The 27,870-nt window shown below is 36.9% G+C and overlaps 4 protein-coding genes and 1 long non-coding RNA gene across 7 annotated transcripts; 1 reads left to right on the forward strand and 4 right to left on the reverse strand.

Annotated features, from left to right (window-relative positions):
• Positions 1–128: 128 nt before the first annotated feature.
• On the reverse strand, positions 129–3,741 carry LOC117780941 (TBC1 domain family member 23). Its single transcript, XM_034617637.1, has 3 exons — positions 3,522–3,741; positions 1,351–2,713; positions 129–1,292 (listed from the first exon to the last, which is right to left on the reverse strand). The coding sequence occupies exons 1-3, from the start codon at positions 3,536–3,538 to the stop codon at positions 600–602; spliced, it is 2,073 nt and encodes a 690-aa protein (XP_034473528.1). The 5' UTR covers positions 3,539–3,741; the 3' UTR covers positions 129–599.
• Positions 3,742–4,181: 440 nt separating this feature from the next.
• On the forward strand, positions 4,182–20,193 carry LOC117779581 (protein pinocchio). Of its 3 annotated transcripts, none has more exons than XM_034615809.1 (5): positions 4,182–4,328; positions 4,863–5,169; positions 17,334–17,409; positions 18,779–19,028; positions 19,100–20,193. In XM_034615809.1, the coding sequence occupies exons 2-5, from the start codon at positions 4,863–4,865 to the stop codon at positions 19,319–19,321; spliced, it is 855 nt and encodes a 284-aa protein (XP_034471700.1). In that variant the 5' UTR covers positions 4,182–4,328; the 3' UTR covers positions 19,322–20,193. The 3 variants fall into 3 exon arrangements, with proteins under 3 accessions (XP_034471700.1, XP_034471701.1, XP_034471702.1); XM_034615810.1 differs by lacking the exon at positions 4,182–4,328 and adding an exon at positions 4,703–4,798; XM_034615811.1 differs by lacking the exons at positions 4,182–4,328; positions 4,863–5,169 and adding an exon at positions 15,180–15,711.
• LOC117779582 lies at positions 12,477–14,570 on the reverse strand. The gene is made up of 2 exons (XR_004617020.1): positions 14,317–14,570; positions 12,477–12,693 (listed from the first exon to the last, which is right to left on the reverse strand). It is a non-coding gene; the product is annotated as an uncharacterized LOC117779582 (long non-coding RNA).
• Positions 20,194–21,416: 1,223 nt separating the features above from the next.
• On the reverse strand, positions 21,417–22,904 carry LOC117779749. Its single transcript, XM_034616047.1, has 4 exons — positions 22,738–22,904; positions 21,861–22,158; positions 21,614–21,805; positions 21,417–21,541 (listed from the first exon to the last, which is right to left on the reverse strand). The coding sequence occupies exons 1-4, from the start codon at positions 22,894–22,896 to the stop codon at positions 21,417–21,419; spliced, it is 774 nt and encodes a 257-aa protein (XP_034471938.1). The 5' UTR covers positions 22,897–22,904.
• A 281-nt stretch (positions 22,905–23,185) lies between these two features.
• On the reverse strand, positions 23,186–27,468 carry LOC117782012. Its single transcript, XM_034618918.1, has 7 exons — positions 26,146–27,468; positions 25,300–25,790; positions 25,047–25,241; positions 24,662–24,792; positions 24,083–24,608; positions 23,599–24,021; positions 23,186–23,539 (listed from the first exon to the last, which is right to left on the reverse strand). The coding sequence occupies exons 1-7, from the start codon at positions 27,362–27,364 to the stop codon at positions 23,402–23,404; spliced, it is 3,123 nt and encodes a 1,040-aa protein (XP_034474809.1). The 5' UTR covers positions 27,365–27,468; the 3' UTR covers positions 23,186–23,401.
• Positions 27,469–27,870: the final 402 nt, after the last annotated feature.

A 27,870-nucleotide genomic window follows, 5' to 3' on the forward strand; every position in this document is an offset into this window, starting at 1 on the left:
ATTATTATGTTAAATCCGCTTACCACATTTGAAAAATGAACAATGAAAAAGACTTAATCCATTAAACGCTCAGAAAACCAATTAAGTTTTGATTCCCACCTGTTATAAAATTGTTAAACATCATTCTTCTCTGAATATAATACATAGTTTATTTATACCTTGTTTAATTGCAATAAATATTTGTTATAATCTTTACACATTGTAAGTCTCAAGGCTTCTAAGGTATATTTTCGTTTATTTTGTACACTTAAAATTTAGGGGGTGGCGAGGGGAAAGTAGGGAACTTGGTTAGTACAAGTCGAACTCAAAATTAATTGGGTTATATATTTAATATTTGTTGCTCATTTTTTTTTTTTGGATTTTTTAAGTGTTTTTGTATGTATATTACAGTTGCATCATGGATTGTATTCATATATGCCAATTCACTATAAAATGTTTAAGAAGTCTAAGGAAAACATTTGCCAATTAAAAATTAAAGCGTCCACAGCATCAGAGCTTAACGCATTGCACTTGTTTGTTAAGATGTGTGTATCTGTATGTGTGTGTGTAAGGACTGACTATTGACGGTAATTTCAGATGGCTTTTATCATCAACATCTCTTATTTAGCATTGTCGAGCACCTGGACAATGTGCTTGGAGACGACTGCGGTGGCCTCTGTGGCATTTGGTATAAGAAATCGATCCATGTCGGTGATGAGTAGACCATCTCCATCGGGAAAACCATACTTGAAAGTTATCAAATTGCGATGTCGTTTCTTGGCTGTAATCTTCACAATGCTGGCCAATGGTCGTCGTACCATAATCTGCGCCTGACCACCGCCCAGTTCACGTAGCACCACAAGTTGTGTTGGCGTTATAATCAAATGGCTATCGTACATATAGCCATTCATATGGACATCCTGACACTTGAATGCATTGATTATCTCCGCCGTCTTAAAATATTGATTTAGATTGACAATTTCCTTTGTCTCGCCAGTTGCCTGAGGCGCATCCCGATCAGCACCATCGTAGGCTTCCTCATTCTCATCATCGATGCTGAAGACGGGCGCCACATTGCGATAGCGCTTGCCATTGCGCTCCTTGGCGCTGACATGACGCTCCTGGGCGGGCATTGATTGTGCTCCAATGTTGGAAGCGCCGCTGGATGCACCATTTGAACTGGGATTCACAATAATGTCAAGCAATCTGCCTTTGACCTCAGCTGATTTGGATTTCATTGCTGCAGAGAATTTGCTGAACAGATCCGATGAGGACGGCGTCGTTGCTGACGGCTTGAGCGGCACAGGCTTTGTCTGCAAGTAGGTGAGATTAGTAATTGCTTAAGATGAACAAAGATTATTTCGTTTTTACCTGCTTGACATTATGCTGCTGACAGACGAGACATTTGTTCACACTATGATCCTCCAGACAGTCGGCCATGTGATCACCAAAGTAATCATGGATGGATGTGTAGCCACCAGTGAGCAAGGACACGTAGTGTGTGTTCTTTTGCAGGAATGAGGCTACCACCATGTGCGTATACTGATCCTCCTCGACACGTCCGCTGCCCATGAAGCACAAGTGCTCGCCACCCGCATTTGAATTCACCTCAATGGCCTGCTTCTGTGCTGTGAGCAATCCTTGGACGGCGGTTGCAAAGGCCACAGGTTCCTGCAGCATCAAATTGCAATCCAGATGAAATGCCGTTGACAAATGACCAGCATTGTATTGTTCGGCTGGACGACAGTCCACAAGGAAGAAGCGTACCGCATCCTGAACTGGAAATTCAGTGGCTGAATTCTCCACAAGCTCATAGACGGAGACGGGCAGGCACAACGCCTGGGATACTTTATTGGACTCCTCCTGGCTACGTGGCGTATCATTCTGTTTGCCATAGAGCGCCTTAAGGTAATCCGTCTTGAACGATGTGGGTGTCTTCAGGGCATAGTACTGGGCCAATGAACAAAAATCTGGCACATCGTCCACTTCCAAAGCGCATGGCATATTGATTAGAAACTTGAGAATTTCCTCCTTGGACGCTGTCTTTAGTGCCATAATCTGCTCGCGGCCATTGATAAGTATAATGAGCGCCAGAAAAAAAACCATAAATGGATCTGCATTCTGAAAATACAGATCCCACATTGCAATAATCACAGAGAGGCTGCTGCAGGAGGCAAAAAGCGACTGGAACCATGTCAATGAATAAAGATCTGGTGTGATTTTCTTGGTATCTAGCACCGTACACAGCTCCGGATCATGATAGAGCAACAGCAAACGAAATACATGGAAGACATTACCCTTGGGCTTGCACCCTTTGGGTATGTATGTATCCCTTATGGATTCAAATAGATTAAAGGTGTCCGAACGATTCAACTTGAGAGCAAACAATGGCAACAATAGTTCAATCCAACCATTTTCCGCTTCGTATTGAAGATTGCGATTCTTGCAGTAGAATGTCATAATCGATTCCAGATCAGAGACAACAGACACTTTGTCTTCCTCATCGTTACCCATGCGTTCCACATAGCGCTTGCAATCCTCACGCAGTTGATTTTGAAATGGCAGATCGTAGATTTCATTAAAGAGCGACATTTGATCACTTTTGTGCCTCACATCGAGGCACACTTGCCACACATCGGGACGCAGTGCCTCCGGCAAAGGTTTCCCCTGACAAATGCTATAAACGTCATTCACATTGCAGTCGTCCAAGAGCGCCGACTCCAGCTCAATTATCCTGCGGAAAGGGAGACAGTATTAAAAATATATAAAATCAGGAAATAAAGGATGTATTTAGCACACCGAAGATTTGATACTCTTGCAGAGCCTATGTGTGCAATATTCAACTGTTGGATTCTATTTGGTTGGCTTACATTTCTGAAACATATGATATGTGGATCCCATTCGGCCGATTCCAAATTATTTAAAAAGGATTAATTAGCTTACATGAGAACGGATGAACTCGTCATTCTGATCAAGAAAATAAATATCTACTTTATGTACCCTTCCGTGCCTTCTTTAATGCGTTAGAAAACTTTTATATTCTCTGCAAGAGTATAAACAAGTCCCTTATGCCCGGAATTCATACCAGGAGTAAACACAAAAGCTCAGCTCATAAGCCATTGGAAAAGCTTCATACGGATCACCAATTTGCTGGAAAGCGTTCTTCCCCTTTGTGACTGTGCTGCACTGCACTACATGGTTGACACAATAATGCGTTTGTTTTCGGTGATTACTTCAACGTGTCCAATTAACACAGCTGTTGCTGATAACACAAAAAGCTTCCTATCAGTCTGCTTCTCTGCTGACTCAAATGTTTTCTTTTTCACTATGTCTTCTGTCTCTTTCTTTCGCAGCGCTATGTCAGCAATTCACACAAGGCAAGGCCGTCCTTAAAAATAATACTTAGAACAATAATACAAACAACAAGAACAGCATCGAAAGCTTTTTACATCAATATGATACACTGGGGCTCGGCTGACGTAGATGGCGACGATTGCTAAGGTTTATTGAGGCTGTGGCAGGTTTTCTCAATGTTTATTTACCACATATTCTCCTCCATGGCCGAGGCCTATACGTTGTACGGCTGGCAGATTGACTTTTAAAAGGTTGTCCTGAATATTCCAATGGTCAATACGCTTTTACTGCACTTGATTACACTTAATTAGATGATTTATGTGCATTTTAAATCGTTCAACTTCGGAAATTTCGTATAATGTTCGCCAAAAATTACTTTACTGTAGAGTTGTTTTACACTAACTGGAGCTGTCGAATCGTTCAAATGATTCCGACCCAAGTGAACAAAACGGTGTGGCAACCTTAGTTCCCAGAAAACTGTGTGGCAGCCTTGGTTCCCAGAAAAAGCTCAACTTTCATAATCAGATCAAATTTTTTTGGTTATCTCTCTAATTTTGCAACTAACTTAATTTTACAATTTACATCTTCCCCCGCGAGGGCACGAGCACCCAATATTCATAGAAATTATCACCTATCTTTTGCCCAATTACAAATCAAAATTGTGTGATCAATTCGAATCTATTGTTTAATCAAGCAATTCTTTCAATTTTATTTTAAATTGAGCGCCAAGTGGGCTTTAAGAGTTAAGTATCGATATTATAGAATTAGAGACTGTTGAAAGCAATAATTATCGATAGGACTGCCAACTGTTTTGCTGTCGTCGAGCCATTGTGAATGTCATAAATTGTAGTCCGCTGGCAAAATCGAGCAAAACATTCAATTTAAACGCTTAAAATCAATGCAAGTACTGCAGTTTTTGAGTGAATTGTATGATTTAAATTGTTTTCTGTTAAAAAAACAACATAATAAAGCTTGTGAAACTTTTGCAAAGTAAGGTAAGTCTGGGATAAGTGACCCCAAGCTCACGCACATACACACGCAGGCACCCAGAACTGCAAAAACAAAAACAGAAGCGTTATTTTTTTTTGCATCACAACAGCTAGAGAATCATGCTCGCACATACATACACACTCTGATGAAGCCTTCACCTAAATAGTGCATCTATTGATTTTGCATGTTCATTTGCATTGCCAAGCGGCATTATTTGCAATATTTTTGATCGCATTTTTGTGCATCAGTGTGTGTGTGTGTGATTGAGTGAGTCTGTGTGCATGTTTTTGAACTCTGTGTCAACAGCCAGCAACAGCTGTCCTGTCGCTCCAGTTTATCCACTCTCTTTCGCTCCGCTCTCTACTCACTCCCCGCTTCAGACAACGCACAAAGCAAGCCGTTAATAACTTCAAGTCTTTGTGCTGTTATTGCATTTGAGACAGAGCCACGTGTGTTGTTTGGTATTTGCATAGCGGCACGTACACTCACCTTTTGGTTTTTTTCACACTTCTCTAATTGCGCCTCTTTTCTTTTGACAGATGAAACAACGCTCTGCAATAAGTAGCAATAACAACTCGTTTGCCAGCAACATTAACATCAATAATAACAGCAATTACGGACAGCAACAACAACAACATCTGCACAAGCTGGAATCAACAACAACAACTTCACAGCAGCAGCAACAACAGCTGTCAAAATCATCGCAAATAGTCACCGAATGGGAAGACGGCGTTATCTTTGATGTAGATGATCCAGACTTTTGCCCCGGTCCCGCCGTCGTAATCGACAAGCTGACCACGGCAACAAGTAGCTGCGCTGCAGCTCTACGTAATTTGAATTTCATAGGTAAGATAATGTTAAAATGACTAGAAAAATATTTATTAAATGCACAACATTCATTGAAAAACAAAAAAGCAGACGTAAATCTCAATATAATATAATTTATAGCTCAATTAAAGAAGTGCCTTTCCTAACAGTGCTCCAGCATGACTTAACAGAAAACTGTTGACAGATTTAGCATGTGTAAGGCGGTTTAACAGAACAGTGTGCACACATCTGCATAATCATATGATATTGCATTCTGCTTTGAGCTTAATTTACAATTATTTATGTTATGACAAGTTTTAATTATCCAATGTAAATATTTATTGCACTATATATAGACTCAGATGCAACAGATGTTAATATTAGCTCAAGTCGCTGAGTTGTACGAGTATTAAATTTTATTTATATTTCTGTGACTTGCGGCTACATGTTATAAATAGTATCGATCAGTTAATGTTCAATGAACTGTTACCAAACATATTTTGAAACTTTTGCACTGTTTACGATGGCCAACAGTTATTTGTTCTAGTATATACTCTGTAGACTGGCTTATCAGTTGCGTTTTTTTCCAGCTGACTAATTAACAGGTGCGTGGGTGTGGCGGATAGATATATAACATAAGTGTCTACTTTGAACAGGCGTATCCATATCGCGTCCCTGTGCTCTTTGTGCGACCCACTTGAAGTCTACTTGATACTCTATCAAAGACAAGCATATAAATGATATATTCTTAAGCAGGTTGACAGATTACTTCGATAAAGTCATGTCTTGGAAAAGGAAACTCAATTTGATACATTACTTCTTGTTCTAGATTATATAACAAATAGCAATCTATCGAAAATTATTTAATTATAAACTAGAAATTTTATAAATATAACAAGACTTGGCAAGTGTATTTGAATTTTGGTCAACCCGAAAACTGAGCTTCGTTTTATTTGATTTGATTAAGCAAAAATTAGTGTAAACTTTTATTAACATCAATTGCCAGCGATTGTCGGCTTTATCGCTGGAGTGGGTGCTCCTAATATATAATGGTATTGTTTGGACTTTTGAATCTGTTGTCGCAAGTTCAGTTCCAAATAAAATTGATGTTTCAGATATATTTAGAAGTAAATTTCTATATTTACAACAGATCAATAATGTTTATTTGGAACTATCCCATTGATCATCGATCAATTACGTGTCCTATTGCAAAAAATTCATGTGCTAACTGTTGTTGTGTCTGTTGCCGGTTTATCTGCGATCTGATTAGCCATATTCGTACTTTTTCTTTTTGTATAAACAAAGCGTGCGGCTCGCTTATTCACACGTTTCTGTTGTCGCTGAAAATTTATAAAATTCACGCGTTTATCATGTGACTTGTTCTCTCTCTCGGCTCTCAACTCTCAACTGCTTATTTTATTTGCCTAGCCTAAAGGGGGAGGTAGACCACAAATTGTGCAAACATTAATCACCTGGGGCGGGGGATTATGCACATTAGCGTCGCCTACAAAAAAAAGTAAAATATCATGCATACATATAATTTATATATGTAACTTATTTTCCTTATTGTTATTGTTGCTTTTGGAGAACTGGCAAAGGCGCTTAAACCCGCTGTTTATGATTGTTGCGTGCAGCACTTCAAAGTCCATTTATTAAAGTGGCATTCGACACGTGTGGGTCGTTTAAGGAAGGTACAACATGCTTTTTAATGGGGCCACCCCCTGAGATTTGTCAGCGAGAAACGGAGAGCCTAGGAGACGCTTAATAATCGTAAGGAAAACTGTTTATAATTGAGAATTCATTTGTATGAAGTTGTATTGTATAATATATATGTGTATATATATTATATATTAATTACAGCCTGTTACAAAATAAGGAAAGGGTAGTTTACTTTCAAATTTGTATACTAAGCGTATACTTTATTTTATAATCGATTTACACTAAAAATTGTATTGCAGTAATTTTAAGGGTATTTGTTAGAGTATTTAGTTTTTATAACATATGTTAAAGTATTAGAAACAGGGTATCTCTCACTCAAGCATTCCTGCTTGTTTTTCAACAGGAATCTGAAATTAAATGGAATTTCTTTAACAATAAACATTCAAAGTCAAAGTAAATACAGTCTCCCCAATGTTGTTGAACAAAAAATACTACCGCATCTGTTAGATAAATATTTATATTGAGCTTAAATTTTATCACTTAAGCTCGCTTAAAGGTTACTTTGTAAAGAACTTACGCTTTATAATACAGCTGAATAGCAAAAGTTAGTATGATTGTTTGGATTATTGCGAGTATTACATTTCGAATGAATAGAAACAAAACATGAGTTGTAATATCTTTATGAGAAATATTAATATAATTAGAAGTATGAATAAAATATATCACGGAGTATGACTGTTCTAAAGGTCTAACTTTGTAAATATATATAGATTTAGTTATAGATAATGTTGTGAGTTTTATCAACATTTCCTTATAAATGGAAGTGACCGCTTTAATAAGCCCGTTTCCGAGTATTTCATAGATAAATATGTTTTAATAAGCTACTCGTAAGATTCTATAAATATTCAATTGTCTGTGGAAATGATTCAGGTATTTCCCCATGTAATTGTTGTTACTTATCTTGATAATTTGTTTCCCATATACTGCACTGACCTTATCGTTGATGATCATTTGCATCTTATCTCATTCAGTAATTTGCCTACGAGTACTCTTATTAATGAATCATTGAATCACTTGCAGGCCAGACAAAACAACACTTATTCAATATATTTAACTCCTTATCGATATTGCCAGTCAGCTGTTCTTATATCATCGATCCGTCTATGTACTTGCTCAATGTATCCCCCAGACATTGACCCCTTTGCGACACCGACTCAATTATCGATGGGAATCAAAATATAATAAAGAAATGAGGAAAATTTGCTCAGAATGCACTTGGAACTAAAAGTTTTGCTCCCATGGCCAGCCGTCATGCAAGTTGCTTACATAAACGTTGCGCATTTATGCAATTGCTTATTAAAACGACAAACGTAATGACAAATTTTAAAAATAAAACCGTTTTCAATTTCGCACTGCCATGTACCTGCCCCCCTCTATCTCTCTCCCCGCCTCCAATACCCTCTTGATGCGACAAGCCAGTCCACCTTTAAACTGTCTGCCTGATTGTGCATACGAAATCGTGTGTCTGTTTTTATATTCCCATGCTCATTATAGACTAACAAAATGGATCGCCACGCGCAGACTATGGATACCCTGGAATTGCATAATGCATGGCATAAACACACGTGATGCAATCCTTTCTTACAATCTAACAAACAAATTTTATTTTAATAGTAATACTTTCATATTTTGCAACTGCAAATTTTAATCATTTAATTTATTGTTGAAAAATACTTCACTTGAAAATTTAATATTTATATTTTTTATTAGCATGCACATGAAAACTTATCATTAGTTCTTAATTTCACACATGGAGAGTATACTAACTACAGAGAGCACTAGTATTAACTCAATATCTGGGGCTCTAATTCTCAAGAGTTCACTGTATTTGCATTTAGACATCAACTAACTAACAAATAATTCGATATACTTAACAAGTTTGCTTAGCACGTTAAAAATATTTAGTTAATTCATTAGGTTTTTAGGTTTTTCCATGACAGATTGCTAAAATATTTGGGCTTAATTGAGAATTAATTATAAGCGTGTACTCAATTAGCAAAATTTTAATATAATAACAGTTTCAAGATGGATTTAAATATTTTATATATAGATAGGAGATGTAAATACATATAGTACTTATTTATAAGAATTGGCTTTCAAGAGTTTCAGACTTGTTAAATAAAACATTTTCAAGAAAAAAATTTAATCTCAAAACGGCTTTAAATGCGATATAAAAATTAAATGCAAAGAAGAATTCGATATCAATCTAAATTTATATTTTTTTATTAAAATACAATATTTTATGCTTTTGCTGAAGCTATGCTTGTTGTTGCAAACCGGTTACAGGGTATATCACAGCCAAATATGAGTAGTTTAGCAGTTTAGTCTTTTTTTTAAATATGTTTTTATTGCTTTGCTTATTTTTGGCATTATTGAAATGTTGCCGACATCACCAGACACGACGCGAGGGCGATCAACCACTCGCCTCGCCCTTACCCGCAGACTCAGCGTAGTTCCTGTTGTTGCTGTCGTAGTATTAGTAGTTGTTGTTTTTGTTATTCTTGTTGTTTTGTAGTTGCTGATAAGCTGTCAATGTCCACGCGACGCCTCAAATTGCGCTGTGGTCAGGTTCAGGGTGCCGAAAATGCAATTTGATGATCAGATTTGACCTTTTTGAATGTCTTCTACACGCGTTCGAAAACATAATGCCGGTTGACGCCAGTTAGTTGAATGGATAGTGTACAACGGGAGTGTGTGTGTGTGTCTTTGGATGTTTCTGAAGCGGCCTCTAACCGATTCACTTGAGTCCCAGCCGGTTATAACCTCAACGACAGCGAGAGAGAGAGAGGGAGAAAGAGTCCAATAACCAAGTCAGCGGATACTTGAGTCGTTGCTGGTATTGATGATGGTTTGGCGGTGCAGAGGGGGTTTTGGTGGTGCTATTTGTGGTGCTGTCTAATGCCACGACAAGTGTCAATGGAACGTGCACGAATTATACATGGATAATATGAGCTTCGCTTGGCATTCGTTTGAGCTCAGGGCTGGACACACAATTTGGGGGGCAGGTCATAGTCATAATCATCATCACCATCATTATCATCATAGTGAATAGCAAGTACGACAAGTACGATTCTCCGAGCCTTTGACTAATACGTTCAACAATTTATTTATACTACTGGATGTGTATGTATTGATTTCCATATAAATTACGCTTCATTCATTCATTGCAGCTCTTCATTGTTTTATCAATTTACAATTTTAACACACAGAGAGACTTGTCGAACAGCGACGACAACGACATTATTTAGTAGCAATCGGTTTAAACTGGAAACTCAACTCATCTCAGTTTATTGTGTGTGTGTGTGTGTGAGTGTGTGTTGTGTGGGGTGTGTGTTCTGTGTGTGTAGTTGACAAACGATTCGTGCGACGCAAATCTAACACAGACGCCAGTTTTTCCTCTTCTGCTCATCATCATGCTGATGATGATAATATGACGACAACAACGACAACGTCAGCCAGTTAAAGTAAATAGTCGGTCAGATCACTTGAGATGCCTAAAGGTTTACTAACATATATATGTACATATATACTAGATATACAGAGGTGTACGAAATTATAAGAACATCGACAGATCTTAATCAAATAGAGCATCATTAAAATCATTAAAGAGATGTTAAAAAAAAAAACTGAATTTTCGAGAGTTAAAATTTACGATTTTAAAATGTACAGTGATCTGAAATAATGTCAGAGCTTCTTCAAATAAAATGTAAAGACCTAAGAGTGTACTCATACACTACTGTTAGAATCTATGAACCGTAATTTTTCCTATTTGTAATTATGCTGTTCTTATTTAGCTGCACACCTTCTTTTATTCGAACTTAACTTATTTGCTTTAGCAAAGTTATCACGTGTAATTAGCAAATGAATCTATAGCTAAACTGTTAATTAATAGTTAAGCTATGCGGGCTTATAGGTCGAGGTATTCCAGAAAGTATGCAAGAGGGGATAGGGCAGCTGTTCCAGTTTCATTTGGGGTTTTATTTTTCTACTCGTTCGATTGCGCATTTAGTGATGCAAATACGTTTCCGATAATGCGAAATAGTTGGACTTTATTAACGTTCCAATGTACCGATAGGAACTGCCCCCAGTTCCTATGTCATACTATATTTAAATAACAAATACTCTAGGTGGTACAATCTTTTCAACATTCACAAGTGACGTCAACAACCCAAAGAGTATTTTTATACATTTTGTGACGGCTGAACAATGGATAGTATATACTTATACATATACTTATGTATAACGAAAACCCGCGCGGTGAGATATAAATATTTTTATACATACTTCTATCCAATGCATAATGGACCTATTGTCCTATAAATAATGTAGCAAATTGCGTTTGAAATCTGGAAATAAGCATAAACATAGGATGATTGCATTCACATGACTACTTAGTATAGCATTTTGTTGATTAGCTTAATTTATATACAAAAAATTTTTTATTAGATATATAATTGCAACTAACATGAAAATAATTGATCAAAATTACTCAAACGACTAATAACTAAAGTATTTAAGTTGTTTTCTATACTCGGAACAACACAGTTGCTCGCCAGATAAAGTATAATTAATGTAGCTAAGGTGCAAGGCAAAAACTTTCCTAAATAAGCCCCTTTCTTTTGTTGTTTTCCCTTGTTAACGATTTTGTATTCCCTTCCCACCTAACTTGAATTATCGGCCATCAATAAAATGCCGATTACCTATGGCATATCAAAGATAACGCCTTGACACCTGTATGTAATTTATCAATTTTAAATAGAGACAGCCTATATTCGAAGATTGCTTCCTAACAGCGCTGTTAACAACTTTGAGCTGTTACTGTGATGCACTGTAATCTTTCATTTAAAACAGAGCTGTGAACAACTCTCAACTGTAATCTCTCGTTTACATTTCGTTTTTTTTTTTTTCAATTTGCACAGATTATTCTGTCTATGAGAAAACGCTGCTAAGCGGAACTGTTATGCAACATATGTAAATTTCGTAAAACAGCTGTTTTCAAAGACGTAGATAGACGGTGACAAAGTTCAGTGTCAAGTCGCATTTTCCTTTGCAATATGGACTGTCGGTCATATAATTCGCACACGTCTAATTGCCTATGTCAACAATTAGGTCTCGGTCGGGGTCGTACATTTTCTACCCAATTATCTATTAGCTGGTGAGCTAAAAGCGGTTTTTCCATCTTTCTTTTTTGTTGAGTTCTGATCGTGTTTCTTTCAATGCCACTTTCGTTTTGGGAACCGACTTATTTACCTACATTTAGACGTAATATTCTCAAGTATTTTTCCCCCATTAATTAAGTAAACAGTTGTTAAAAGATTTTTGTTCGTTATTTGCACAAATCTTTCAATGAGGGAAGCCCACAGAATATATTTTTTTATTAAAAAAGTAATAATAAAACTCGTTTCGATTTGTGTAGAACTCATTAGCATTTGATGGCGCCGTTGATTTGGAATTTCAGAGCTAGAAATCACACGAATTATCATTATAAAACACACACCGACAACACCCACAATTGATGGATTCTTCGAAAGTCGTGAATCAACAATGGTCACAATTTCGACTCATGATCAAAACAATGCATTTTATTTAATTTACTTTTTTAATATTGCAAATTTTATTTTCATGTATTTTGTTTACTTTTTCCGGAGTTTTTTATTGACGTCAACTGTTTTTGCTGGTCTCAACTCGCATTTGGGGCTGGGCTCATTATTGTAACATCAGTTCGCAACTCACACCATTTCGAACCATCCATATGTATTTATTTATTTATCCAAGTCGAATACACAGCCATAACAAAAATTGGCAGTCACTTGCAGGAGCAGCTTTGTTTGCATAGCTGTGAATCTGAAACAAATGAGAAACGAATTGTTTGAACTGCTGCTGCAGAGCTAAAGAGGAAGCGCATGTCTTCAAGCAGCACTTGTTCGTGTCCCTGTCTCTGTTTCAGTCTCAGATAAGCCCAGCAGCGAGGGCTGTTCTATGAGTAATCGTCTTTTTTTTAGTTAAACAAATCATTACCATTACCTATATTCCAACACATAATAGAATTCATAGGTTTAGCATAATAATACGGGTTTTATTATTTTAAATTGAGAGAAATGCAAGAATAAAAAAATTTGTTTGCTATATGCTTATGTTTTTTTTTTTTCTATTTCTAGCGTTTTTACATACAATCAATATAAAAATCCATGAACTTTGCGCTCACAGGCCCTGAACTGCCTTTATTCCTTAGATAAGTTTAGCGTGCTTATAAAATTGTTTAAAAACTTAAATATAGTTCGGAAATATGCGACTCATCTGCCTATCTGTTATGTGCCTCTATTTGTTGACTAAAGAAAAGAGTCTATACCCAAAATCAATGAACTTTACCTGCTCCCACAGTGCTAGTTCTCTGAACTGCAGAGATTGTCCTTCATGTATTTCGAGCTCGTTTGTTATTTTAAATTTTTTGATATTTATCTTTTAATAAAGTAAAAATATTGCCCAGTTCATGAAAATGAAGAATTATCCAGGGCTGCAACAGTAAAAGTAGCTACTTATTAAACTGCCGCCTGACAAAAAGTAAGTGCTTGTTTTTCAGACAGGTAACTCAAATATGTACCACAAATACACAACAATAATGAATGTAGCGCACTTAATAACTTTTTAAAAGGTTTGCAAAATATATATTGTTTAAATATTATTTGGTTCGTTTTTTTTATATATTATTTTGCACTGTTCTTCCTCTCCCCTCACGTTGTTGCCTTACGCAATCTCTGATTGCGGGGCAGAGGTGTTTCAAGTAATTGCCGTGTGACCTTCTCACATGACAATGGTCTTTCTCCCAATGTCCCAACATCCCAATGTGATAATGATGAGTTCCCCCTAAAAGATGAAACTGCGCCGCATTCAAAGTTGAATGCCAGTCAGAAAGTGTGCCGTATAAATAATGAAATCTGGGAGAATTGTAGAATGTGAATGTGATGATGATCATGATGTAGCCTTTCTAAATAAACATAAATTGTTTATAGTAATGCAAATGCAAATGTGTGTGTGTTTTTGAGTGCGGACTTTTTATAGTTTGACGTTGTCGTTGTTGCTGAATTGCATTATATTTGGCGAGGGTCAGTTTGTGTTGCTTTGGGAGCAGACCGAGCTCCCTTTTCGTAGAGCTGGCGATATTTGAGTGCTGCCAGCCACGACGCGCGACTGCTGTGCAAAATAAAATAAATAAATCAAATTTCCTATTAACATGCGAATATTTTGTGGTTGCTTTTTAGCACTTGCGCTGGCAATTTCCATTAGCTACATATAGACTTTGAAATAAAACCGTTACAGCTGTTTATAGTAGATTTAATGCCACAGTTTTTGCCACACGTCGATAAGATTAGAGAGGGAGAGTGGGAGGGAAGAAGGGAGAGAGGGCCTCGTTTCAGATAAGGATAATCAGTTCTTGTTAAGTCATAAAGCGCAGGTCGCGCTATTTACCTGTTGACCAGGTTGTGGACCGCCTGCCTGCATGAAGTTACACCTTGTCCGGTCCCGCACTGCAGGTATTCCATCTCCTTACCTGTCAGCGCTAAATGTGATTTGTAATTCAAATGAAATACCGACACTGCTGACGGTTGTTGCCGTGCTGCTTTTTTTGCTCTTCTGTTTTGCTGTGTTTTCTTGTCCAAATTACCTACGTCAACAACCCCTCGAAACTCGAGTTTACATTTAGTCAATGTACTAGACTTGTTTCACGCTGCGTATACGTATTACACTCTGGCACTTTGAGTATATTTGTATAATATGTATGCGTGTGTGTGAGACTTTGGGTTTTTAATTTTTGTTGCCTTGTGCCGTTAAGCTAACGCAATGCGGGCCGCGCACGCTCTCGCTCTCGTTCACTATCTCGCTCACACTACCGCACTCTCTGTGCTGTGCTCTCATTTTATGATCAGTGTTTTTGTTTTGTTTTGCTTTGTTGCTGCTATATTCCGCCTGTTGCCAACTACATAAATATGCTACATAAATATGTACATATGTATGCGTATACCGCCAATTTGGCCAGCATCTGCTGATTTTGTATTTAGCATTAACTTTGATTTACCCTACGCTCTGTCATTCTGCGTTTCGCATTATTTTGTTCAATTTCAGCTGACAAGTTCGTTAGCTTTGCTTTGTTATTCCCCATGTGCTCTCTCTCTCTCTCTACAATACAGACACAAATATAGCAATATCAGCACGCTCACTCAACGTATGCATGTGTGGGTTTCTGTTCGACTGCTCTGTCGCTCAATCACTGATTGCTCTCTCGTATTCGCTCGCACATCCGCTCGTTTTGCTATAAAAGCGAGTCGCTTTGAGCGACTTCATTTGAGTAATTTTTGTGTTGTCGTGCACGCCACTTGGTCTTTTGGCTTTAGTTAACTACAGAAAGTTAATTTGTTTCCAACAAAAACATATTTGAGCGTTCAAAAAATAAAAGCCCAACTAAAAAAGTGTGCTGCAGCTTCTGTCACAATATTTATTAACATTTCATTATCAACAGTTGCGCAAAAAGTTTTGTGCAAAAAAATAAAAATAAATATTACGCTGTGTTTTTAACTGTCGTGAACGCGCGCGTGTGTGAAAAGTTAAACAATCATTTTCAACAGCAACAAAAACATTTAATTGCAATTATTTAAAAGCAATTGTCAAAGCAATTTCATTGTTGTCGCATATGCAAGGCCAACAAATACGAAATAAAAATAAACTATACAACAAAAGCAGTTAAAAGAGAATACAAATAAACAGAGAATTATCCAAATTTGGATTATTAATAGTGTATAACAAATTATTTGCGCCGTTAGCAATCAGATATTCTGTAAAACAGATACATTCACAACAACAGCAAATGTAAGTATTTCCGTGCCCAAAATAAACTAAAACACACACAATCACACACAAGAGTTGCATTTATACAGATAATTATGTATGAGTGTGCCTATTGTAGAAATAAAAAAAAACTCAAAGTTGCATTCTTTGACATGCGTGTGTATGAGTGCCCTTCTATAAATAAATCACATCAATTTTAATTAAATGCAACTAGTTGTGAGTTGAGGCTGCCGCATTGCATGATGTATATATATAAATAGACTTATATGTAAATAGATAATATGTATGTATATGAGTGCGAGCGAGTGCAAAATTAGAGTTTACAGTTAGTCGCCATTTGCTGCAGGCAACTTCATTAGATATGTGCATATGTTTGAGCGCAGTTCACTTAACATAGCATTAACATTAACATTGCATTTACATTAACATCTGCAAAATGGCCGTTGTTGTTGTCAACTTGTTGAAGCTTTTAAAAATAATCACGTCTCGTATCTTTTTTTTTTTTTGATTACATTTTATTATGTGCTGCTCATATGATCAACTAAATATAGAACCCAAAAGAAAGCAGACAGAAAAGAAGAGAGCTGAGCAGAACAGAAGGAGAAGAAGTATATTAACGCAGTCATGTGTCGCTGTGTCAAAAATAAAAATTTGCAACGCTGCCAATTTTAAAGATTTGCACACACAATATACACAACCCCCCAAAAGTCAAATGGCAGACATGGCTCGTGCCGATCATATACAGTATTATAAATAATTGCTAGATTTTTTCCTAGATTTTTTTTTACTTTTTCCTATTTTATTAAGATAATAAATAATAAAATATTTTTAACTATTTTTAATAACAAAAAAGACACCATAAATATGAAGTTTTATATTGTAAAAAAAGACGACATACTATTAATACATCTGCATTTGTTTATGGTATGCACAGACTATAACAATTTAGCTGGGAATATAAAAAACATTTTGCACAAATTAAAAGTTTATTTTAATTACCGATAAGACCCAAATTCGGACTTGAAGGCAATACCAAACAAAAATAATGAAACAACAAATATTGGAATGACGCATCTGCTGCGTTTTATTGTGTGTGGTCTTCTCCGCCTCCTCTGGCCAAAAGGCGGCAAACGTTTTAACCGGATTTCAGCGGTGGTTCCCCAAGCTCACAAATGTTGACAATTTCTGTGTTTATTGACACTCAACTTTGTACTCGGAATTAGTTAGGCTCTTAAAATTGAGTGTCATAACAGCATCCACATCATTCACAGCATCAGCTGTTTTTGGTACAGTTGTGCTCGATTCGTTTCAGCTTGCCATGCAATTTTTTGTTGTTACGTTTCTTATTATTATTATTTTTATTTATTTTTTTTGACATTTAAGTGTTTTATAATACCCACACATAATACTAAATAACTTCCCAGCAATACACACACACTTTTGTATATATGTATATGTACAGTGGCAGCAGCTGCACAACTAGCTCGTTTACCTTCGTGCGTTTGTTTACCTGTGTTTTGTGTGTATTATATTGCCCCTGACATATACATGCCCCAACCCCCCACTTGATTGGCCCCTGTCTTTAATTGTTTTTATTCAACTTTTCCTTATTTCTTGTTTTGTTTTTTTTTCTCTCATTGCAGTACCAACAACAGCAACAACTATGTCGAGTGCCAGCGTACGTGCTCCCCAAATTGCCGACATTTGCAGTCCATTGGCGTAAGTACCAAAAAAAAAAACACATCAAAAAAAGAAACCGCAGTTATTGTAACATTCAGAGATTTAACCATCAATAATAGATAATAAAATATACAACAAATGTATCTATGTATCTATCAATCTATGGCCAGATTGCTCATACGCCTTGTGATTCATGTGTGAATTTAGCTGGAAGCGCGTTTCCGTTTTGAAATGAATGACATCGGCGCCGTCTCGCTGTGTTTTACCCTCTGCCCCCCGTTATGTCCCTGCTTTTGAGTTGTTCGATACATTTGCCATTTTTGAGGCGTTGTAAACAAAGTCAGGGCCAATTAAGAGGAACTGGTAGCTGACTCTTAGCGCTGACTGTGACTGTGACAGTGACTAGCGATCGGTTTTTGATTATGCGTTTCCCATTCATAGTTTTGCAATCTTATCGTGATTTGGGGTGCAGAGTGCAACAACAATAATAATATCAGCCATTAATGAAACACTGCATTGTGTAGCTGTTGTTATGATTGTTGTTGTTGTTCATTTTGAGCTATCAGTTCATAGCATTATCATAATACTCTCCCGCACTCTCTCTCTCTCTCTCTCTCTCTCTCTCTCTCTCTCTCTTTCACTCGGTCGCTCTCTTGTGCTAACAATAAATGCTGGCGACAATGCGACGCTCACATGATCGAGCGAAAGCTGCTGTCACTGTCACTTTGCCCGTCGCGACGTCTCGTCGCTGTCGTTGTTTAGTACAGTCTCATACCTCTGCTGTGCTCATTATCATAATCACGCCAGCCACTGCGGTGTCCGCCCACCGTGCAAGGTCATGGCCTGTAGTGCGGTGGGATTTACCGTGCACAACGGGGTGAGCTGCGGGCCCATTATTAAAATTCCTTTCATAAGTTAGTGTCATCAATCATACTAAAAGCTTAGAAGTTAGTAGACTCACAAAATTAGTGCTCTCACATTTAAACAATACAGAACTTAGAATCCTAAAACATGACTGCATTTCATTTCAAAAACCCCTTTTTTCCCTTTTAAATTTGTTGGTACTTTTCTCCAACAAAAATTCATCAATTTCTCCAATTTTAAAAACTGAAGTTAATGCGGGTTTTCAATTGTTTTGAAAATAAATAAAAATTGTTATTCTACAGTGAGATAAAATATAGAAAATTAAACGGATACATTTTTATAGAAAATTTGTCATTGTATTGTGATTATTGCATACCTAAAAATAATTCGGAATAATTTACAACTATTTCGCAAATGTACTTTTTTTCTGAAGACAAAAGTCTTTCTAATTTGTGAGGTCTGCTGTACATATTAATTTACTTATTCCGCTACTGCCTTAATTCATCAGTTACTAATCTTCCGGACTTTCTTGCTTATTTTACAGTCATCACAGCTTGGGTCTGTCTGCCTCGTTGCCCGATTTGGTTGGAAGTCCGTTGGAGATCAACATGGACAACGTGCTGACCATTGAGGAACTGCGCCAGCACATTGGCTCCTGCTTTACGTGCGGCGTCTCCTGGACCGATGATCATGTCTCGTTGGATTGCAGCGAATGTGGTGGCTATAGCCTAGAACGTCCCTGCCCCCTCTGCGATGGACAGTGCGGTGTGCAATGGAAACGCGACTTTGCCATGGTGAGCTTAACTAAAACAAAGTTAATTTTAAAACCTAAACTAACAGTCATTTATTTTCATTATCTTTTTAGTCGCATGCCTGCTGCAAAGCTCGTTGGGTTGGCGTCTGCTTAAGTTTTCCGGAAGCAATGGCCGCTGCAGTACAGCAACTTCCCGTGGCTGGCAATGCACCGGCGACTTCCTGCTCTGCCGCTGCGGCGCATCAGCTCCGTCTGGCGCAGGAGTTGTGCTCGCGACTGGAGCAGCTGTCGACGACGTCGGCAACGGTGGCCAATAAAATAACACGCCTTTGAAGCGCCTCATCGCGGAGGCCTCCTCAATACAGTGTTCCTTTAATTATCTTTTTGGCGCCAACTAATAACCGCATAACATCATCAGCCATAAGCCACATGCCACCAGCCAAACAACAAGTCCACATTTTATTTAATTGCTGCATTAACTGCTCACTCGCTGGAGAAATCAAAAGAGAGCGGAGAGAAGAGGAGAGCGAGTGGGAATCTCTCACTTCATGTTTAAATTTAGTGCTTAATTTCTAAGCTTTTGTAGTTCTTAGTGTTTTCGCCTTTATTTTATTTTTTGTTTGTATATTTTTTTTATTGTTGTTTGTACGCGTTGAGTTTTACAATAAGTTCTGCAATGTGTTGAATTAGCGTTAAGCGGTTAATTAATTATTTGTTTGCATTGTAATAATGGCACAACACACACAAACACATACACTTATAAAAGAAAAGGAAGTAGTAGTAGAAATATAAAAGAAGACTACATTTAGCTTAAACTTAAATCAAGTTTAGGCAAAGCGCAGTGATAACGGTGATATTAGCCAGAAATGAGAAAAACATATACGAAAGTTTGAAAACAAATAGTGAACTTAATATTGTAGCTAAACGAGAAAGAGTCCAACGATATAACAATAATTATTGTTAACATTTAGTTGTTGTTGCTTTTTGAACAAGAAAAAAAAACAAACAAAATGCCAAATGTTGTGCACAAATCAAAAAAAAAAAATACAAGATTAAGAAAACTTAGAATTTATGAAATAATAATTGTTGGTACACATCCCGTTGGAAAATTCGAATCTTCCATAGAATGCAGAATGCTCAACACGATTGCCAGAAAACATTACAGAAAGAAGAAACGCACAAGCAAAAAAAAGAAAATAAGCAAAGAAATAGAGAAGAAAGATGAAAAACAATTGGAAAAAGAAAGCATTACTCAAAATGAAAGTTGAAGATTTTCTGTGAAAATCCATATGACATATACTAGAAGTTTATACCTTATATATATATATATACACTACTATATAGAACTCCATAAAGTATATAATTATACACACATATATTATATATTTTTAATGTAGAGATATGTTTTGTAAAAGACGAAAGCATATTTTTAAAATTAAAATATATTAAACAATATGAAAAACAAAAACTATAAACTGCATTTGAACTTATTTGGAGGCCTGTTTTTTGCACTTTTTTGAATGAAATGCACTATCATCTAATCAAATAACACGGTAAGTTGCCTTATCAGCTAAGTAGTTGATAGTGGCAAAATTACATGAAATGTGAAATATATAAAAATCATCTCGAGAGTGTCGCGACTTTCCTTATCCGTTTCGACTTGGCAACAGCTGACAACGGGAATATATTTATGCGGTAATTGGGGACTTTGAGATGAGAGATTGAATATAAATCTTGAACCTGCCCTTAATTAAATGTTACAAGCTTTAACGGTACACACATGCACATTTGTTATTTGTTATTGCCTTGTGCCACATTCACTTCCTTATGACTGGTTACAGGTTTATCGTGCAATGTAGTACAGAGGCAGACGAAAGTGTTTATAAATTTATGAACTCTTATGCAAAATGTGATGTGTTGTAAGTATAAAAAGTTGGCGGTAAATATTATATTCGAAATAAAGTGTTTAGTTAACTATAGTAAAACAAAGTGTTAATACTTCAGCCATAAAACGACGATGTTTCGGAAATAAATAATTGCATAGTTAAATTTAAAAATAGAACATATAAAAAAAATGCTTGGCACTAAAACAAATCTGATAGATTAAAAAGTAAATATGATTAAACCTATAGAATTCTTTCATCATGTTAGTTAATCGTTAAAATAATCAGCGAATAAATATAAATCGTTCTAATAAAACACATTTTACAGTAGAAAATTCCCGACAATGTCAGACAATGGGAATCACTATCAGTGCAAACTTTATGTGGAATTTCCTGCATGTGTGTAGATAAGTTAAGACTACAGTTATTTATGATTCCAGAGTTCCTTACGGCTCTGTAATATATTAATTACAAATGCATTTAAAGGGTATAACAAGGTCTCTTATGCCGCTCGACTTTCTCTTACCTGTTTGACATTTATAAAATTAATTCGCTTGGGAAGGCTTAAAGCAACAGCAGAGACTGCGACTGCGACTGAGGAAGCTGCGACTACGATGTAGTGTGTACCAGGCTGACGGTGCATTCAGAGAGGCCATCAGCTTACCATCGGCTGCAGAGGGAGATGAGAGAAGGGAGAAGGGATTAGGCTCATATTCAGTTCAGTTCACTTGACATTACTCACTGTGCGCTGCTTCGTCGATTGTCTCTGAGTTGGGCAAATGGGTTTGCAGCTCGTCGAGCAGTTCATTCAACTCCTGTGCATCCTTGCTGATGCTGCACAGTTCCTCCTGCTGAAAATCTGGACTGATTTGCTTGCACAACAATATCTGGCTAATCACATTGCCCAGATTGGATGGTGCCGTACGTGTGGGTGCTAAATTTATTAAATTAACTCATTAAACAGATCTTCAAGCCTGTTTTCCACTCACTATAGTAGTCGGTCATGTCGCAGGGCACGAGCTGTATGAGACGATGACTCTTGATTAGCTCATGTCGGAATAGTTGAGTCAAATGGAACAGCAGTGAGAGATGCACCCACTCACTGGGACTATCCAGACAATGTCGAGGCTGAGGGGTAATTAAATGTGCCGTCTGCTTGCACGCATCCACACAGCTCCGACGCAGCCGCCGAATCTTCTCGCGCAGCTCTGGTGAATCTCGCGATTGCCCAATGCAGATGAGCAGCTCCCGAAATTGTGACACATAACAATTGATTTCCATGATGAGCTGCAAGTCCACAAGTTCTCATTTATTTATGTAGCTTCAACTAAGGCATAAGAAATTACTTGAATGAATAATATTAATATATTTTAAATAAAATATTTTATATACATTAAAATTGAAGAATTTATTAAAATTATAAGAATAAGTTTTTACAATAACACCAATATTAAAATATATAAAAAATTTTCTTAAAATAATAAAAAATTAGTTATATTTTAATTTTTAAAAATATTTAGCTTACAGTATAAAAAAATAAATTAACTAACATTTTTACAAATTTTAAACATTTTTAAGTCCACGATTAACAAAAATACAATTTGAAAAATATAAATTTTTTGATTTAAAATGATTTAGCTAAAAATGTACAAAATAACAAACAAAGTGTACACATATATTGTAAAACTAAAAATGTTATAGCTTCGAATTAAAAATAAGACATTTTTGAATTTAAAACTTAAAATATAATTTAAAAATTTAAATTTACTAAAATTATAATGTAAAATTTTAAATTTTTGAACTTCAAAATATCTTTAAGTCCTTAAAAAGTTGTATTGAGCTTCGATAAAAATGTAACGGTTGCACCTCTTGTGGATCCCTCGAGGGCAGCAGAAGCTGCGGCAAATAGATGGACAATCGATGTGCTATTATTGTCGAGTTGCGTATAGCCAAAGCCGTTCTGCTGGTCACGGTGCCCACCGGTGGCAACCTATTGACATTATCCAAGCCTCCAACGCTGACCATGTTTTGAAGCCGACTGATTGTGGCGCGACTTTTGTAAACAGCTCGAAAGTATGCTATAAAAAGTTCAAGAGCATATATGCGCTTCATATGCATGTGCAAAAGTATCTGTGTGATTGTGTGTGTGTGTGTTGCAGTCTTATGCAAGCAAATTGCAGGCTGTCTCATTACCTTGAGTCAACAAGTCACAACAACAACAAATGAGACACGTAAGTACAAAAAAAAAAGATATGCCAACAGTTGCCAAGTTGTGTTGCATGTTGCAAGGCATTGAAACCACAATCAAAACGGGTATGGGGTGAAATCAAGATGAGTGATGCGAAGACAATAACTATGGGAAAGAAGAGACTGACCTCAAGGACACTAATACTTCTTAGGAGAATATTTTTCCATAGCTATTGCCTCAACTTTACACATTTTTATTTAATATTGGAAAATTTAAGGCTTCATTTGTTGCTTGTGATTAGTTTTAGACCAGTTCTTTACATAGTTTACGTACGTTCGTACATTATTCATCACCGCTGCTCACCGAAGACGACAAACTGCTGCCTGATTCGGGCACGTCTATATAAAGATCTATACTATCTACATCTATAAGATTTAGCTCCTCAAAAATGGTTTCATCTGTTATAGGTTTAGTTGGATCCTGCAAGTAAAGCAGATTGATAGTACATTTGTTAAAATTCAGATAAATCCATTGCTTACAATTCTAGCGTATTTCCAGCAATTGATAGCATTCAAATTGTTTCCGAGTTGCAGATTAATTAGGGCCAGAAATCCCCAAATGTTTGGCACATGTGTGCGAAATCTGGTGCAGCTAATAAAGCACTCGAGGGCCTTATTAAGTTCATCTACTTTGTAGTAAGCTTTGCCCATCAAGTAATTACAGACCAACGTTAAGAGATTGCCGTGAAAAGATTGACTCAGAGCATTGATCGTTTGGTCAAAGTTATCCATTTCAAAAGAGATATAAGCCAGTCGTAATTTACTCAACAGATAATTATCACGTGCATCGCCTTCGGGAGACTGGTCCATAATGCGTTCATAATAACTGGCTGCCTTTTCCAAGTTGCCACGATGATATTCAATGTTGCCATTAAGCTGAGCAACAAAGGCAGCTTGCGGACTCTGAGAAGGGAAGGAGAATAGTTAGTAACTAATATGAAGGAAAAATCCATGGCCAACTTACCATCTCCTCCTCCTCACAGTTGTCTTCGCCTCCACCATACTCCACTGGCTGAAAGCCCTCATCCAATTGATTAAGTAGAATTTTAAGCTGTGTATTGATCAAATATCGATCTACCTCCTCGCACTGTTCCTGCACCTCGTCAAAGATCACCTGACCGAATTCAAAGAGGCCAAGACGCACAAACATTTTGAAGCATTTGAAGAACATTGTGCCGCGTTTAGTATTGAATTCGGGATTCATATTCAACAAGAGGCCCCACAAACTGAAGGGAGCTTCAGCTTCGTTGATTCTTGGCTGCCTACGTCCCAATTGTTCTTCCAAGCGCCAGCGTGCATAGGTAAATCCAGGTGCATAGTCAAAACGCTTATAGTAACAATAGAGCAGTATCCAACCATCCAACTGGCGACCATATTTCTCAGCATATTGAGTAATGCTATTCAATAGACATTCATTTGCATTGGCCGCTGTAGTAGGATCTGGATCATCACGTGTATCCACATAGTTGAGGAAAATATGAATCCAACCGCTGTGATCTGCTTGTGAGTATATAAGATCGATGATAAAAACTAAATCACTTACGCAAAGTATTCATGATTACTGGAAAGTATTTTCGATGTTTTGAAAAATTCCTTAGCAATCACATATTCAGCACGCTCCATTTTAGCGATCAGATCATAAAACTCAAAAAGAGGGCCACCACGTGATTTTTCCTACAAAAAAATAGAAAACTTGATTGTGACAAAAGTCATTTAGAATTGACATTAAGAATTCAACAGTTAAACAAATGACTTATGATTGGTAATGAATAATAGCACGTTTAGCTAGAATGGATTGATTCACTTAACAGTTTATTAAAATGATTAGATATATGATATATTAATTGTGTGATTGATAGACAATTAATATAATGAATCAATTGACTGGCTATGAGTACATTTATCTTATCTACAATCCTTTGACTGACCTTCTCATAAAAATAAGTTGACATGCGCTTATCCCCGACAGCGTTCAATAATTTGATAGTATTCATATTATCAAGAAGTAATTCGACTTTTTGATGTCTATCCTTGACTAGCTCCTCCAAGCCTTCCTCTTCGATCTTATTTAGAATTTTGTGAATACGTGATTCCAATTCATTAAAGGCAACGGCGCAGAGATTCTAAATAAGGGGAACAATTATTGAAATTATATTTATAATTGATCAAATAGATATTCACTGTAAATTCCGCATTGGTTTTTGTGTGTGTGCGCATATTGAAATCACTGCCCACTACTTTAAGCAATACATTGGTGAGATTTTGAAGAACACAACAAAAGTTTCCACGCTTCTCCTCGACGCTGTGAACATTCTTATCAACTATATAACGCATAGTATCGCGAATAAATGCATCAAATCGTACGTAGTTTTCACGTTGAATTTCGCTTAGGGTGATTTTCGATGGCTCTGGCGGCTGAAGATTGCAATGGAGCAAACGGTTCTGACTAATGAAGCTATCACGGAAGACCTTTAGCTCATTGTACGTCTCACCCAGCGGAGCCAATAGGCACAATCTGATGATGGCAAATGTCGCGCCTTCTGATTCCACATTATTCAAGCGACTGTCTTTTTGGGAGATTGGTTCATTTATGGTTGTCACCCGCTTCGACTTCACCACCTTCTTCTTCGTTCCCAGATACTTGAGCTCCACAGCAAAGCGAATCGTTTGCACTAAAAAATGATAACCAAAAAGTTTGTAAACGGGTAGGAAAGGGTACAGTCGAGACACCCTGTACTTAATCTACAAAAAGCGAATTTTTCATACTTTTCCCCATGATCGTTTTTTTTTTTAATTTCAAACAGTCATAACTTTGTCAAAACTTAATCGATTTTCATGCGAAATAGCAGTTTTTTGGCCTCTAATAAGATTCTGCATCATTTTTTTTTAAACTAAATTTTCCCAATCAAAATTTAACCGATTTCCTTTCGAAATGACATTTTGTAAAGGGTTTTACCTTTAAATTTTGTTTTTCGTCATCCAATTCTGATTTTGACTAAAACAAATTTTTGTTATCACTGTACTTACCACCTGGAAAAAGCATAATAGATGGATCGAGAATTCCCTCAAATATTTTTTGCTTCGGAGCTTTTGGAGAAAGTTTCTTGGCGCCTTTTTTTTTCTCTTCGGGGACCGCTTGAAATGCTTCAACCAGGATCACGTAGCGCCTCCAGGCAAACGCGTTGAACAGCATGTTGGACATATCCAGGGTGAGAATGAAGCGATGAAAGGTGTTGCAGATAAGGGCCAAGTCATATTGTATACTTATGGCATCGAAATCGACGTCCAAGTCTTCAGATCGCATTAACTGAGAGAAGAGTTTATGCAATTGTACCTCCATGGTGGACTTGAGGCCAGTACAATAGCTAAGATCAATGCTGTTCCGAAAAGATTCAAATAATAGATAGTTGTTCTGATTTGTAATGTAGTCCTCGGTGAAACCATTAAAGCTGCACCAAGGAATTACATGGTATTCGTTGCGGGCTATAGGCGTTGTCGATCGAAAGCTCAGTTGTACATTAAACGAGGATGTATCAAGGGAATATTCCTCTTTTAAATTGTAAATGGACTCAAAGGTGATGAATGCCAGGTTGTTGAAGGATAATTCCTTGGCAATTGGCACCAGCGTGTAAAGATGCCACTCGGAATGCACAGTGGAACGCAGCTCATTTGGAACATTGGGCACGGGATAAAGAAAGAGTTCCTCGCGCATCATGCTGCGATGATGGCCAAAGAGTTTTATTACATCCAGATATCCTACACACAGTAAGACGAGCTCTTCCTTCTCATTAAACATGTCGGCATCGTCCTTCTCCTGCGAGGAACTGTCAACTTCATTTAGAAGCGCCTTCAACATGGTTTCAATATTTTTCTCCTCTTCCATTTCCTCCTCCTCACCATAGAATGAAATTCCATCGCTTTTGCGCATATAAAGCTTAATAAGTAATGGATTGTCGGCTGCATGATTAATGCGATCCAGGTTATCCTGTTGGAATATCAGAGTGTATGTGGGCCTGGCTAAGAACTCATCCTGCAGAATGATCCCTTCGGTATTATATTGCTCCACACATTTCACAATTACACTTCCGCCTTGCTCCATATGTAATTCCAGTGGATTTATGGTGGTGGGCAGTTGACCGATACCTGCCAGCTGGATGTACAGAAATATATTCGGTGGCTGCGGCTTGTTCATGTCATCTGCCTCCGTACTTCCCTTTCTGTCCTTCTTATCGCGCTTTGGCGGCATGTTTCTAATTTACTACAAAATTGTTGTTTGTCTTACGTTAAAATCAGTGTTGAGCACATTTGAAAACTTTCTTAGTTTAGCAGCACTACAATTGCGCAAGTTGGCAGCCCAGCCAAAAATATCGATAGCATTGCTTGGATTTCTATCTAGTTAAATTGTAGTGAATGCAAATTTCAAAATTGCATAACTTTGAACTAACTTTATAATTCGATGAAAATTAAAAATTCGAAATTAGACAAAATAAAGGTTAACATTTATATTAAGGTTCGAAGCTCGTTGGGAAGAAAAGTTAGAAAATTTAGTTAAAACAAAAAAAAATTATATCAAAAAGTCTAGAAAATTATAAAAAAAAAAAATTACTAATTAAAAAAATTCTAGAAAACAAATAGTCCGAAATTAAGTACAAAAATGAAAAATCTTTTAATAAGTACAAAAAATCAAGCCAGATGGGGAAACTTTTCAGGGTGGTAGCCTTTGCACCGGGTGGCAGTCTTCCACACCAGTGC

The sequence above is a fragment of the Drosophila innubila genome, assembly GCF_004354385.1.
Source record: "Drosophila innubila isolate TH190305 chromosome 2L unlocalized genomic scaffold, UK_Dinn_1.0 4_B_2L, whole genome shotgun sequence".
NCBI classification, from domain to species: Eukaryota; Metazoa; Arthropoda; class Insecta; order Diptera; family Drosophilidae; genus Drosophila; species Drosophila innubila.